Source organism: Lytechinus variegatus, chromosome 16 (assembly GCF_018143015.1).
Source record: "Lytechinus variegatus isolate NC3 chromosome 16, Lvar_3.0, whole genome shotgun sequence".
Lineage (NCBI taxonomy): Eukaryota > Metazoa > Echinodermata > Echinoidea > Temnopleuroida > Toxopneustidae > Lytechinus > Lytechinus variegatus.
This window is the reverse complement of record NC_054755.1, coordinates 17,469,557-17,486,282: the sequence shown is the minus strand read 5'-3', so window position 1 is coordinate 17,486,282 and position 16,726 is coordinate 17,469,557. Positions and strand designations below refer to the sequence as shown.

Genomic DNA, 16,726 nt, shown 5'->3' with positions numbered 1-16,726 from the left:
TTTCTTGATATCATTCATTCCATTCTTGATATAATTTATTCCATTCTTGATATCATTCAATCCATTCATGATATAATTCATTCTATTCTTGACATCATTCATTCCATTCTTGATATCATTCATTCCATTCTTGATATAATTCATTCCATTCTTGATATCATTCATTCAATTCTTGATATCATTCATTCCATTCTTGATATCATTCATTCCATTCTTGATATCATTCATTCCATTCTTGATATCATTCATTCCTTTCTTGATATCATTCATTCCATTCTTGATATCATTCATTCCATTCTTGACATCATTCATTCCATTCTTGATATCATTCATTCCATTATTGATATCATTCATTCCATTCTAGATCATTCATTCCATTCTTGATATAATCTATTCCACTTCAATTACCTATACAGAATAAAATATAACATTACTTTCAAATCATTTAAACAAATACATGTATATAACATACTGTATATTACACGCATGACTAGATATTCTACAGAATTACAAGAGAAAACGTTCATCATTAATAATCATAATTATTGGTGTAGTATTTGAAAAAAGGGTGAGTCATTTATACCTTCTGAAATGGATCAGCATTTGAAGCCTCTTGAAATTGTCCATGAAAGGAAAGATGCACATACTGAATTATATATACATATATTTTCATCTCACACTCTATTTTATTTTTTCATTTATAACCCTTTTATTAATGTATTTTTCCTGAAATATTTCGTATGCATCTCTTTAATATTCAATACATGACGATATACTGCATTGTGGTTCTGATCTCCGATAAAAGCGGAGGAAGAACAAGAAGAAGATATATTTTGCAAATCATTAATGCATAAGCCGATGTCTTGCGCATAAAAAATAACTTAAATTGACCATGATGATTTTTTTATTCCACAAAATATTTCATGGAATGATTTTTCTTACATTCTTATGAGTAAGTGTGCCCAGGATCTCATCAAAATTGAGAGAAATATATGATTTTCTTGGAAAAACATCAGTCACCCATTTTAAGATTAATTGCCCCGTGTCTGCCCCGGGGGTCTGTGCATCCATTCACTTTTCCCAGGATTCAATGATGTTTGTTTGTTTATTTCAATATGCTGAAATATGTTGAAAAAATCAGCTAAAAGGCTGTTTTTCAGCAAGCCCCTAAAACAAAAATTTCAATATTTAAAACAAGAAAACCAATTTATTCATTTTTTAATAATATCATCAATAATGATAGTTCATTACACGCACATGTATACATAACCACACCCACCCACCCCCGCCTGCCACCCACACACACAAACTACAGCATCTCAATGTGCTTAAAACACTATAGTCTGATAAAAGAAGACAGATTGACTTCATTCCGAATAAAAAAATATCAACAAGAAATGCTTAAAATTCAATATTTTCACACCATTGTAAGTCGGGTGTTTAAACGAACATCTGTTTATGTATTTCCAGTTTAAAATTTGTGGTCGTTGCGTGCCTTCTTAATTAGAATTAGGCAGATAAGCGTATGCACAGGCAAAGGGCACATGACCATACATTGTATTTTTTTGTTTAAATATCTAAATCACAATTACTTGCCTTTTGATTGAGAGATGTGTCATGTTCTTATAATTTTAGACGTTTGTTATGAAGTGCGACTAGAAGAAGGCTCGAACACTAAAGACCTCTCCCGATGTGATTACATTTATTGTCTCATCTTATTCGTGGATAATATCATATTCGGTAAAGTCAGGATTTCAATAAAAAGTGAAGGTGATTTTAGTCAGAAAAAACTTGACAGGCAAAGAGAAGAAAAGACCAATTCAATTTAATTCAATTAAAAAATATTTTTTATTGATAATCAAACATGTTAACAATCAAAATGAAAAAAACAGCAGGAGCTGGAAAATTCATGTTTACAAGTTGGTGCTGGCACAATTAAATAGTAAAAACCATAGTAAAATGCATTAAAAGGCTATACATTTAAAAGTAAATACAGTTTAGATAAAGCATAAAAGGCGATGAATGAATGAATGTAACATAATAATGGCAGACTTGAAGTCTTTTTTAAGGGTTTTTACATTTTACAAAGGTTTGATTTGAAGTAAATTGTAACAGACCTATGAATAAAAAGAAAAAAGAAAAATAAAAAAAAAATTGAAAGTAATTTTTTTTGCGGTAGACACATGATTTCAAGCCACCTTTTATTAAAAAATGTGTGTTTTATTCCTCATGTTCCTTGGAAAAGGGGAAATTATTGAATTTATAAGATATGCTATATGTGGGAACAGCTGGCATATGGCGTCACAAATTAAATAAAATTCAAAAACATATTCATAAATGTTTGACTGAACTGTCCTTTTTCCTCTTTTTATACGATATTGTACCATGTGCTGATGTATTTTTTTCTTTCCTGTAATACATGCATGTACGCATATAGTAAGTCGACTATAATTTCTTCTTTTCCAAGGGGGATCCACAATTTTACAAGCTTTGCTTTTTAGTGGATTTCCTCATTTCCATTTCCATTTATGCTCTATATTATACTGTTGTTTTTTTTTACGAAGTAAGAATGCCCTTCTGTAAAATTGTATTTGATTTGTATTGTTTTATATTACTTTGTATTATGTTTTGAATGGAAATGAAATAAAAGAATTGAATTGAATTCTTTCTTCATGTTCTTGTTTCAATAGAACATACAAAGTTTTAAAAGTGTCATTATATTAATAACCTTAGTTTCTCTGATGAATTTTTATCACATCTTCATCAATATTTTCTTCTAGTTTTTGCTGCTTTAATCAAAACAAACTGATTGTTCGAAATTCTAACGGATAATTCGTAGGAAATTGCAAAAAAATCTTACGTCGTCAATTAAACACGAGATGATTAACCTTTTACAGTAATAATAAGTTAATCATGTCAATTGCTACCTCGCCAAACAGCTGCAAACCGAAAGGGACAATATAAAAATATTTCGTCGCAGATGGCGACATTACACAATCGTAGCGGTGCCTAGTAGGCCGTGAGGTGCCGTGGCCGAGTGGTTTATGTTGCCTGGCTTATACATAGAAAGTCTGGGGTTCGATCCCCGGCCAGGGCACAATATGCCAGTGAGCAAGGCATTTAATCTACAATGCTTTTTTATCCTGCTTCCAAATAAATGGAAATGCTTTATGCATTATTAGTAACTAGGTCAGCACTTGTAAAAAAGTTCAAAAAAAAGTATTAAAAAAAAGGCTTTGTGATCTGAGGCGCTTGCCTACACCATAGAATTCCGGGGTTTCGATTCACAGACACCGCCATTGAGCAAGAGATTCTATTTACATTGCTTTTTTTATCTTTCATCAAATAAATGGGAAAAATAGACAACAACACGTGTTAGTTTTCTCTATTTTTCTCTTGTTTCAATTTCCGCATTTTAGATTCTCTCTGACATTCATTTTGCTCTGTCCCATTCTATCCCCTCATCTTTTACTTACGAGCGTAAATACATGACGTCATTTTACTCGAAGGGGAAGGGGGTGGTGACGCAAAGGGTCAAATAAAGAAGCAATTTTTGCAAGCAATTACTTCAAGGACAAGCAATTGCTAGCCAAGCTTAAGATCAAGCATTAGCAATAGTCTTTTGCTTGATCAGATTCCGTATGCTTAAAATGAGAGAGCAAAGGCTTTAGGTAGTAAGCTCAAGCAACTGCTAACTGCATTCTTGCATTTGCTTTATGATTGAGCTATTACTTAAAGTACATAGGCGGATCCAGCTTTTGGCGAAAGGGGGGGGGGGCGCACTGCCGAGCGGCGCACATATTTTTGCACTTCACCGGCGCCATAAAAGAAAATGTTGAAAAAGAAAAAGGGGTAATGCCTGACCCTGTCAAAACACGCACACGCACACACACACACACATGCATATATATATATATATATATATATATATATATATATATATATATATATATCATATAGATATATATGACTCATGAGATAGAGACACATATTTCACTGACAAATTAATGCGAGCGCGAGCTGACATTTTTAAAGTATACTGACCTGAAAGCAGGAAAAGGTGCCTGTTTAGGACTGTTTGTAGTAACTCATGAGGAGGATACATATCTCACTACACAGATAATGCGAGTGCCGAGCTGAAATTTACTTATATTCTGACCAGAAAGCTTGATATTCTAAGCATTCTTGGTACCAATGATTAAGATGGGTATCTAAAAAAAATGCGAGCGCGAAGCGCTAGCTTAAAATTTTGATATTTCGATCTGAAAACATTACAGTTTAATGTACGTTTTAATAAAGAACAAGGTTATATCCAACAAAAGATTATTGCAAATCGAAGCGGGAGTTCTTTTGAGGTTCAGAACTAAAAACGGGACATTCTATTCACCTATTTAATCATGACAAGTATGGGGTTTTGCTACAGAAATGATGCGAGCGCGAAGCGCGAGCTGAAAATTTTTATGTTCCAATCTGAAAAGCGGATAATTTGAGCACGATCTTTAATAAAGAACGAGTTGTGTAGCTCAATCTCGTTTGCTGATTTCTGTGTAACATTACCATCTTATTGTTTTTGCACATGCGGAATTATTGGGGGAGGGCAAAACGATCATTCTTGACCGCGGCGCCGATCTAGATTTGGTTAGCAATAGGCCCTTCTTCATTATTCTACCGGCGCTTATTTATTGAAATCAGGGGACGCTGATCATTCTTTACCGACGCCGATTTAAATTTAGGTGGCGCCGGTTAAGACAAAGGCAGCGCCGATTTGTCTTGACCGGCGCCGATTTAAACAAGTAGTACTGATTATTTTTACCGACGTTACGTAAGATTCAGGCAGCGGCAATCCATAATCGACTTGCGCCGATCTAGAACCAGGAGGCGCCGATTATTCTTGACTGGCGCCGATTTTTTAACCAGGTGGTGCTGATTATTCTTGACCAGCCACGATTTAGATATAGGTGACGCTGATTATCCTTGATCGGCGCCGGTTAAACTCAGGCAGCGCCGATTTTTCTTTACCGGCGCCGATTTATAACCAGATGACGCCGATTGTTCTTGTCCAGCGTCGATTTAGATTTAGGTGGCGCTAATTATCCTTGATCGGCGCCGGTTAAGACTCTGGCAGTGCCGATTTTTCTTGACTGGCGCCGATTTATAACTAAATAGCGCTGATTATTCTTGTCCGGCGCCGATTTAGATTAAGGTGGCGCTGATTATTCTTGATTGGCGCCAGTTATATGCAGGCAGCGCACTGCTACCGGCGAAGTTGTTGGGAAAAGGGTAGTTAAAAGAAAAAATAAGGAAGATGATATCATTACGCTTTGCTGGGGATAGTCTTTCCTTTACTGTTGCTAATGTTATATCAGTGTATATTTTTTTTAAGCAGCGCCTTTTCCCTTTCTTTCCTTTATTTTTAATTTTTCAAGCGGCGCCTTTTCTTTCTTTTACTTTTTTTAAATTTTTTATTTTGAGCGGCGCCTTCGGCGCCGCTCAAATATTAGGGGGGGGGGGGCGCGCGCACCATGCGCACCCCCCTGGATCCGCCGATGAAGTATATGTATATGCATTTTACTGTTGTGCGTTTACATTTTGATTGGGCTTTTTCAAGCTCCATCAGAGCAACATGAGCGTTTGCTTGATCAGGGCGTTCGCGGCTCAAAATCATGTTTATATACGTCAGACAGAACACCAAGATGTACACTTGCGAACATGTAAATGTTTTCTTCCTATTATCTGAAGTGCAAACTGAATACCAACTTTATCAATTTATTAATAAGAAACAAGTTAAAAGAATAGTTTGACACCACGTCGGAAAAGATGTTACAACAGAAAACTTGGAGAAGCGGGATTCTGCACTGCCACACCTTTCCATTCGAGTCCCGTTTTTGTTCTGTGAGTCGTGTTCCCCGGGGGGGGGGGGGGCACTTCCATTCACGAGTGGATACCATGCGCGACCATGGGGTCTCGAAAAGCACCCTAAACGCGTAATTTCCATATTCTGAAAATGCACCCCTTAACAAGTATTGGCGTGTGAAACCCTACCCTTAACAAGTATTGGCAAATATTTCCTGAAATGAACTCCTAAATAAGTACAGGAATGTTTTATTGTTACGGGTCCTTCGGTCGTCGGCTTTACCTTATTTCGTTTAGTACGACCCACCTTCTACACCTCACGCAAAACAGACTCTAAACACGAAGTGTTGGGGCAAAAAGGACATCCTTAATAAAACATTTTGATTTTGTTTTATCATCCCCGCAAATTTGACCCTAAACACGTAATTTTCCTAGCGAAATAGATACCCTTTTTTCATTATTTTTGTGTTTTAGACACCCTTTTCACGTTACGTACGTAACGTGCCCTATCGTGAAAAAGACATCCTTTTTACGTGTTTTTTGATCGCGCATGGTATCCACTCGTCAATGTAAGTGGCCCCTCCGGGTCGTGTTCGTTGTAGCGCGTAGTCCAGATTGGACCTTGTTGTTTGGAAGTGCCCTTTCCCAAAAGCTAACATAGAGGGCACATGTCTCCCAATCTCTAATCAGCGACAATCCACTCATCTTCGCTCCCCAGATGAGTGGATTGTCGCTGATTAGAGATTGGGAGACATGTGCCCTCTATGTTAGCTTTTGGGAAAGGGCACTTCCAAACAACAAGGGGTCTCACGGGCCTAATCACTAGTGGCAGGCCCGAGATATTCATTCGAGCCAACCCATTGCTATTTTTTTATTTTGATATGGCTGATTGACAAAGTGTATGCATATGATTGTCCATCTAACACTGATTCTATATTTGGTAATTACTGAACTTCCTTTTCCTTAATTGGGAAGAAATATCACCAATTTTGGACTATATTTTGACTGGTGGAAGGATTACGGCTATTTTGCTGTTTGAGTTGATGAATCTGCTCCACTGATCTCTCCCCTAACTGGATATGCGGGGAGGGTCCTTTGTTTGAAGCCCGCGAGTTCTATTGTCCGCCATACCAGTTCCCCCAAAAGGAACGCGATCGCTCCATTAGCATGTGCATTGTGAGCGATATGCTAGCTGTCTGCACACTGAAGCACTCATTGCTTTTTATACAAAACTTCATATATTTAAGGTGCCAGAATTCGCAATATTCTTGAAACCATGCTACTTTCCCAGTATACAATTCGGAAACATAATTTTGAAGGGGTTGGTGTTTTTCTCACCTACGGAAGAATGGATGAAATCCTTGACTTGTCTAGGGGTATTTTGGAGGTTTTCCAAATAACCATCTTAGGATCGATATGGCGAGGACTTTCTAGGTTATGAAGGCTTATAACACTGGGCTTGAACCCCCCTTAAATTTAAGTCTACCCCACCCCCCCCAAAAAAAAAAATCAAACAAGTGTAACACCGAAAAATTCATCGCTTAAGTGAAACTTTAAAAATTAACTTTCATATTTCATTTCTGATTTTGATTAAATTTTGAGCATTATTGTGTGTTTTTCTCTCTATTCAAATAATCATTTCATGAGGTGGGCTCGCCCTTTAAAGAACAAGTCCACCCAACAAAAACTTGATTTGAATAAAAAGAAAAAAATTCAACAAGCATAACCCTGAAAATTTCATCAAAATCGGATGTAATATGAAAGTTATGGCATTTTAAAATTCGCTTCATTTCACAAAACATTTATATGCACACCTCGGTTGGTATTCCATTATTTCAACATTTTGTGCTTCCGGCAAGGAGGTCCAAAACGTCAAATTCGTAAAAATTGAAATATTGTATAATTCAAACTATAAAACACAAAAGAAATAGCGATTAAAATCATTGACTCTCTCATTTGGATGTAACTGGCTCGTTCATATCACTATTTTTTTTTAAATAAGCGAAACTTTGAAATGTCATAACTTTTTATTTTACATCCGATTTTAATGAAATTTTCAGCATTGTGCTTGTCTGATTTTTCTCTATTGATTCAAATCAACATTTTTCTGAGGTGGACTTGACCTTCTCTCTCTCTCTTTCCTTCTGTCACATCGATCAACCCTCTTCAATTATCCTCTACCCAGTTTGTTCATATACACTGTAGGCAGCGGAAGCGGGGGGGGGGGGGGGGGTCCTGGTCCCCTAAATTTTAGGTGGGGGACAGACCCCCCAAAATTTATGTTGACAACTTTTTTTTGTTCTTTTTGCTTGTCAATTTTTTTCCTGCATCCCCCCTAAATTCAGGTGGACCCCCCTAAAATCGTTGTGGTCCGCCCTGGTTGATAACCCTTTTTTGATACTTGTCAGATTATTTCTTTTGTTTTGCATCCCTTCCTAAATATGGGTTGATAACCTTTTGTTGCTTGTCAGATTATTTTCATTGCGTCACCCCCTAAATTTCTGGTTGATAACCCCCCCCCCCTTTTAATTGCTCCACCGAGACATTTTTTCTTTGAAGACATTCGGCATCTCAAAATAAGTTCTGTGAAATTTCTGAAGTCTGTAAATCCGTCTCTGTAGCTTAATGTCTTTTTTACGTACTTAAAAAAAAGAGTTCTTGGAAAAAATAATTTGATCTATTGTTGACAGAGAAATATCACAAATTCACATGCCACAAGTTACATAAGCCTCCTAAAGTCCTAGTCCTATACCGTACATGTACCTATAGCTTGTAAATTTTATTGTCCTTTCACAAATAAAAGATAAATAGTTTTCAGAATACCTTGTAGATCCAGTCCTTGTCCCCAAAATCAGTCTATTTCGGTCAGGATCTATGCTTTGCAAAAAATATTTTTGTTTAACTCCTCCGAAACGGCAGATTTTCAATCTTAACTTAAGTTTCACAATACATGCTATACACGGTCAGTATTTTCGTGTCTCAGTCGTGATATTCTTCTTTCCAAACATGATTGATAAACTCATAAAACTTGGTGACATTTGTGAATATTAATAAACTGAATATTTATTTGAATCATGGTTTGAATTCATCACGCTTCCAGAGAAATCACAACAATCGATAACCCCCCCCCCCCCGGAGTTTTAAAGTTTTGGAAACTTGCTCTGGTAATTTAGAATTACCACACATGTATTTGAGCACATGGGACTACATAAAGTCTACAACTATGCAGTTCACCAGCTTGTCTTATCTGTGAAAAGTAATCCCATTTTCTCTGTTTCCACGGTCGTCACAATAAGTGCAATTATACGTGGCACAGGACGACATCTTAAACTTTGTATCAGGTATAAATTCACATTGAAAAGTGCTGTTATAAGAGTTGATTTGGTAAGTATAATTAAGAATTGAAACCATTGCCGTGTACCAGACTCTACTCCGATTTTGGCTTTTTTGGGGGAACTCGGCGCGCGGAGGTACCAACTTCCGGTGCTTCAACACGGAATAGGCCAATCAGCGTTATTGTTCCCATCCAGGTAGGGGAGAGATCAGTGATCTGCTCCCCCCGACGGTGTCTTCAAACACGCCAATTTATTTTTAAAATGAGCCGGTCGAGGGACCCTTTTCTGGTCAGATATGGATTGCCAGATATAAATCCTATCCACTGGTAGTAAACATTCGACCCCCGAATTTCATCCTTATTTTTTATGAATTTTTTAAAGTGCCAATTTAACACATGAGTCTATGGGGAATGAATTAGGCCTGTGAGACCTATATAGGTCTCACGGGCCTAATCACTAGTGGCAGGCCCGAGATATTCATTCGAGCCAACCCATTGCTATTTTTTTTATTTTGATATGGCTGATTGACAAAGTGTATGCATATGATTGTCCATCTAACACTGATTCTATATTTGGTAATTACTGAACTTCCTTTTCCTTAATTGGGAAGAAATATCACCAATTTTGGACTATATTTTGACTGGTGGAAGGATTACGGCTATTTTGCTGTTTGAGTTGATGAATCTGCTCCCCCCGACGGTGTCTTCAAACACGCCAATTTATTTTTAAAATGAGCCGGTCGAGGGACCCTTTTCTGGTCAGATATGGATTGCCAGATATAAATCCTATCCACTGGTAGTAAACATTCGACCCCCGAATTTCATCCTTATTTTTTATGAATTTTTTAAAGTGCCAATTTAACACATGAGTCTATGGGGAATGAATTAGGCCTGTGAGACCAAGGTCCAATCTGGACTATGTAGCGCGGAGTGACGTCGCTATCGTTGAAACCGCTATCAATTACTGTATGAAGGCAAGAAAAGGGTTAAAGCACAAGCAAAGGGTTATGATACGAAATAATTGCTAATGCATGATCTTTTGCTTGGCTAGTAACTGCTTATGCTTGAAGCCATTGCTTGCAAGCTATTACTCCTTTTTATGTATCTGACGCATTAGGTTCGCTGCTTAGATTCTCTGCATATATCAATGTACTTGATAGACTATTTACCTCTGTCCTCTCAGTCTTTTTACCCCACAACATCTTTCTCCACACTTGTTTTTATATTATGTTGAGAGACACTCATTATAATCAACGTTCTACATAAAAAAACAGCCAAAAGTACAAAGTCCAAATTATCACTATTATTGCAAATGAAAAACATTTTTAGTGAATAGATTTATCATGAATACAAAAAGCAGTCTCTTTTTCCAGTCATCCATACTCATATCACGCAGTCAGTGCACTGCACCGTGGCGTCTGTGAAGTTGTGCACGGGATACACCCGTTTGGCTTTAACACAAGAAACGCAACCTGTAGCTTCGATTGTCTTTAGATCTACATGTAGGAGTTTAATGGTAAGTATCTTCATCACTTTAAAGCAGCACTTATTCTGGAAGAAGTAAAAAAATTCTGCTTCTTCTCCTTCTTAAGAAGAAAGAAACAACTCTTAAAAAGGAGAATAAGTAGAATTTTGTCAGATTATTCAGTAATATGGTAACGTAATGAGCAAGTATACGGAGGGGGGGGGGGGGGGGGTGGAGCATTCAAATAAATTTACATTTTAAATACTGCGGTCAATCCTAATGGGCATAATAGGTTGACATCTTAAAAGGTCTTTACTGAGCGTAGGCAATTTTCATGTAGCAAAATCATTGAAGTATTAAAAATAAATATATGAATTGAATAAGAAACTAGATTTCAGAACAGGAAATAAAATCAATTTATAGACCTAACATGGGGCGCGGAACGGTTTTGAAAGTGTTGGCCGGACCGGGGGGGGGGGGGGGGGGGGCTTGTCATGCAAAACATCACAATCAGATGGTCAATCTTATATTTTTGTACACGTTTTTAAGGTATGTGTGTGTGTGTGTGGGGGGGGGGTGAAGTATAATCACATCTATATTCGTTTAATCATTTTCTATATTTGTAATGTTGTAGTTTTTTCGTTCTTTTTCTAGATATGACTCATCGCAAACAATTCATTTGTAACCTACTGACTTCATTTAAATGTTGCCGTTTCATTTTAATCATGATTTATTAACGGATAATCAGGTGACGAATTGACCGAAAAGGGAAGAAAAAAACCCCACTTAACCTTCAAGACTTATATCATAACCTCAAAATATATAGAGAACACAATCATAGAAATAATGTAGAATTATGTATTTAGAACATTGTCATGGTTGTTACCGGTTCGAACATCTGAGGAAGTTTTCGAGACTTCACTGATTAAGAAATCATTTCTTAAGAATGTTTATGGAAACATGAAAACAAATGAACCTTTTGTATCATAAACACTGTTTAATGCATTTTTATTCAGTCTTAGCATAATTCAACAATTAACATACATGTGGTATATACATATTTCTTTGTTACTTAATCCACAAAACCTGAGAACATAAACAATGCAGCGATTCTATGGAAGAATCTTTCGTCATAGAAATCCATAGAAGAATATTGTTCACAAATTTTTAGGCTTTCTAGATATTAAATCTGGAAATCCTTGTATAAAACATACATATTTTATTTAGTGAATTATACTAATTATGCAAATTAGGAAATACCATGCCATATCAAACCTTAGAATTGCTGCATATATAATTCATATTTTCCGGTTTTGGGGATATAAAATTACAAAGATATATATTTGAATATATACATGTATATATTCAAATATATATCTTTGTCATTTTGTCAACTAAGCATATGAAGAATTGATGAAATACCCTGTCAAAACAGGTTCTTCTCCTGTTCTCAAAGTAGGAGAATTAGAAGACTAGACTAGAAATTATTGAAGAAATTATAAAATGAACAAAATCTCCTGAGGATCCATACCCATGCTTGGCATGTCCTCCTTCTCTAACTGGCTGGGCGTGTCTGCCCCAAGTGTACATTTCTACATGTCCAGTACAATGAACATGTCCAAAGTTAATTTGCATATTTGCACCTGAAAATTCTTAAACACAGAAGCCTATCCTGGGCTGAATAAAATAAGGCATGCAGCTCAATTAACTCTTGCATTAAAGATTCTATAGACTAGACCCTTTCACACTAATAAATTAAACCTCTTTCAGCAAATCTACTCACAGACATTTCAATGACCTCTGGCCTATTAGGACCTCTTTCACATTAGAAAATTAATTCCCAATTTCATCACTAATCTCATCACTATTCTCATTTCATCATCTTTCTCTGTCATTCACCACTATTCACCACCAATGGCACAAAAAGCCCATTCTTACATTCTCTATTTTACCTCTCTCTTAATCTGTATAATTTTAAGATACGCGCAAGTAGATGCAATTCTAAGTCCACTGTGACAGAATGTAAGAAATATATATACATGTATAAAGCACATGAATGTTAATTGGTAAATTATGCTATTTACATAAATGTCACTGCATAAAAAGGAAAATCATTGTCAAAATGAATTTCTCGTTATAGACAACCATAGAAGATCTGTATTATTTATGTTTTTAGGCTTTCTAGTTTACAAAATTACAAAGAAATCTTGATATTGCACACTTGTGCTAATTAGCGTTTTCTATGGTAATTATGCTGATTATGAGTAATACATTAATTAGAAAGGAAGGTTTATGTCAATGAATTCTTCGTCATAGAAAAACATAGAAGAGCTGCATTTTTCATGTTTTATGCTTTCTACATGATTATGATATAACACAGAAATCCTTGTATATAACATTCTTATGTTAATTAATTATACTAATTATGGAGATTACGACAAGGAATTGCTTAAAATGGAAAGCCATCATCAGAAATGAATTTCTTGTCATATTAAACCTTAGAATAGCTGTATTATTCATGTTTTCAGGTTTTGTGGATATAAAATGACAAATAAAATATACATTGCACATGTATGTTAATTGATGAATTATGCTAATTATGCTAATTGCGTAAATGTGACTGCATAAAAAAGGAAATCATTGTCATAACTTAATTCCTCTTCGTAGAAACCCATATCCTTTTGGTGTTCTCAGTCATGTCATTTACCAAAGGGTTTATAATATTACTTCTGCTGATAAGCTCATTTTGCTAATAGCTTTAATTACAATGTCTTCTTTACTTGAAAATAAAAATGGTCATGAATGAATTCCTCATTACAGGAACCCTTAAAAAGGGTATTTTTTTGTTTCCAGTAAGACTAACAACATATTACATGTATAATTACATAATTATGCTAATAAAAATGCCAAAGGGTGCCAATGTGTCAATCAAACTAAATTTACGTCAAATCCCATTTAGAACTCAAATCAACAAAAAAACAAATTTTCCAGGTATAGAAGGTTTCTACTGGACTATAATAGACTTGTATAAAAAAATAAAACCTAACCTTCTAGTAAATGATTAACGATAAAATAAAATACGTTAATCAATACTCCTGATGGCAAATATGCTATAAATTGTGCAAACATTATCCCCATATTTCATTATCCATATTGGTCCAAAGCTTCTTTCTCGCGTTGAACATTAAAAGTTAACTTGTATATATTTTTCAAAGGTCCGGTCAAGGCTACATTGTCTGTCTTCAAATTCGCCATGGCGTCTAAGTTCCAAACAAAGGAGGATAAGGACAAGCAGCTTCGTACAAGAAAAGGCCATGACATGACATGGTCATGTGACAAGCATGGTGAGCCAATCACATTTTTCTGTAAACAACACAAAATTCCTATCTGTCATAAATGTGCGACCAAAGTTCACCAGAAACCATGTGAGCTAGACGACATCGAGGATGTCATCTTTGAAAGGCGAGGAAATCTGGAGGAGAAACAGCCCTTGATAGAGGAAACGAAATTACTACTTCAGAAGGTCGAATCTAAAATAAATGCCGTTTCTTCTTCTTCCAGTAAGCATCTTCAGACAGTCAACGATAAACTACAAGAGACATTCGAAGACAAGTTAAAGAATGTGAAAGAAAGAGAAGTAAACTTGATTAGGGTGATTAACGAGGAGGCGGATGAAGAAATACGGAAAATAAATGAGAAGAGAGAAAAACGCATCAAGGATTGCAACATCGATATCGAAAAGGAACAAACTACCATCAAAGAGAGAGAAGCAAGACTTTTATCAGATACAAAGACAATCAGTGACGAAGTTACTAAGAAGATTAACGATCTTACTAGTAAGAATCAGCATGCGCTAAACACTATGAAGAATATTGAATCAACCATCACACGTATAAACCAACAAGATGAAACATTGGTGAATGAAGCTCCTCAAGTACTAGCATCTATTGAGGAAAATTTAAGTTTGAACTTTCATCAAGATGTAAGCGGCTGTCTTGACCGAATACAGAGTGAAGTTGAGAGAGTGAAGTTTGTAGAGGGGGAAGTAGGTGGAGAATACTGCTGTAGAATTGATGGGTATATCGGTAAATGGGAACTTGTCAAGTCAATCCACATTCCATCTGGTGTAAATAAGCCGTGGGTGCGTGGTTTGATCAGTGATGATGAGATATGTGTGGAAGACGCAAAGAACCATGACATGTATGTTACAAACATTAACACTCAACACACACAGAAAGTCATTGATGGAGTTAGTAACATGGGCATTACGTCATGTGCCCCCCTAAACAGAAACGTAATAGTATGTGGAAAGTGGAGATGTGATTGGAAGGGTGACAGGTTGGATGGATGTATCACTCTCTATGACAGACAATGGAAGGTGATTAGAGACATCAGCATACCAAGGAATGGAGGCGGTAATAGTGTGTATGTTGATGTCGACAGGGATGGGATGATCCTCGCTGCTCAGTACGGTCAGTCTAACATATACGTCATAAACCCTGGTGATGGTAAGATTGTCAACACTATTACCATGCAGGGTAAGAAGGTGCGTGGTGGGATACAAGGCTTGTCATCAGGTGATATCGTTGTGAAAACAGGGCGTAATGAATTCACTGTCATCTCACGATCAGGAGAAAAGAAGGCTGTCATACACTGTGATGAGTGGAGGGAATCAGAATGTCGCGTTGACAAACTGACAGACACAATCTACATCACTTACCGAGTCGCGGGTAAAACCTACGCAGTTGATCAGGTGTCACGTGATGGTATCATCCAGGCAAAGACGATCGTGGAATACGTGAGATCAGATCGCGTTATCTACCTCAGCCCTTGTCTTGTTACTCCTTCTGGTAACCTGGTAGGATTTGATGGAGACAAGCTTCTTCTTTACAAGAAGACATTTATCTTGTAAATCATTAAATCTCAATAACGAGTGATGATTGTTGTGTTTCAAAGGAAATCATAGACCTGTCAAATTAGGCACTTTGAATGGTGTTTATTTTTCAATTGATCTCCAAAAGAGTAATATAGCTAGTGCTTTTTTATATCAGTATAAATCAGCTGTCACTCTCCAAATGATATTTCAGTTCAATGAATGCCCAAGATCTTAAATGTCATAGTTTTCCCGTAAACTGAATATATCTGTTAACCCGTTGTCTACTAGGCTATATACAGAATTCACTAGCTGAGGTGTTTAGAATTTGAATGTTTTAAACTGTTTGAAACATAAATGCTTTCTTGTTAAAGGGGTAGCCCTCCATGAAGAAAGGATTGGTGCAAAATTAACAGAAACAAATTATTAAAAAAATATTGGTGGGTGAAGGTTTGAGGAAAATGAATTGGATTTGTGACGTCATAAATGTGCAGATGCCTCGTAAGTTATGTGACGTAAAACTCATAAATTTCATTTTTTATAATTGTTCGTGATGACTCTTTTATTTTATTTTTTTAGGAACGTGCGTGAAATGATTTGTTTGCTAATATACTGAATGTACAATAGAAAAAAAACATCAATTTTCTTGAGAAAATGACATTTCTATTGTTTGAAATTCAACTTTTTTATTCTTTGATGGATTTTTATAATTGAAGTTTTAATAACTTTTCAATTCTTTCGACAAACCTTGTTGTATTATTTTCTGCTATTTTTACAATAAACTTTTAATCAGGGCGAGCTTCCCCTTTAAATCTCATTTAGTGATATTCTCTCTTCAAGGTTAAATCGGTTATTAATTTTGTGAGGTTATATTCCCCATCCGTTCATCGGGTTGAATTCATTTTTATTCTGTCAAAGTAAAGAAAAACATTAATTATATGGGAAAGAAGAAAAGTTATGTCAAATTCAACATTCATTGGGTCGTTGTATGTTCCGAAAGCGATTTAAAAAAATCCCAAATCATAAAGCTTTGGCCAAGATTTAATGCATTAATTGTTCGTGAGATGCAAATCTTCTGATGATCTGCTATTCCAGTCACCCAACTTTCGAAAAAGCCTCTCAGCTCTCCAATGCGATTTGACTTACATTTTCAAAGGAACTGGCAATGCCGAATCTAAGGACTGCCAGGTAAAACAAAAGT

At 36.1% G+C, this 16,726-nt stretch overlaps 1 protein-coding gene across 1 annotated transcript; it reads left to right on the top strand.

The window, feature by feature from the left end:
• The first annotated feature begins 10,578 nt into the window (after positions 1-10,578).
• LOC121429999 lies at positions 10,579-16,006 on the top strand. The gene is made up of 2 exons (XM_041627266.1): positions 10,579-10,703; positions 13,868-16,006. The coding sequence occupies exon 2, from the start codon at positions 13,906-13,908 to the stop codon at positions 15,562-15,564; it is 1,659 nt and encodes a 552-aa protein (XP_041483200.1). The 5' UTR covers positions 10,579-10,703; positions 13,868-13,905; the 3' UTR covers positions 15,565-16,006.
• The last annotated feature ends 720 nt before the right edge of the window (positions 16,007-16,726 follow it).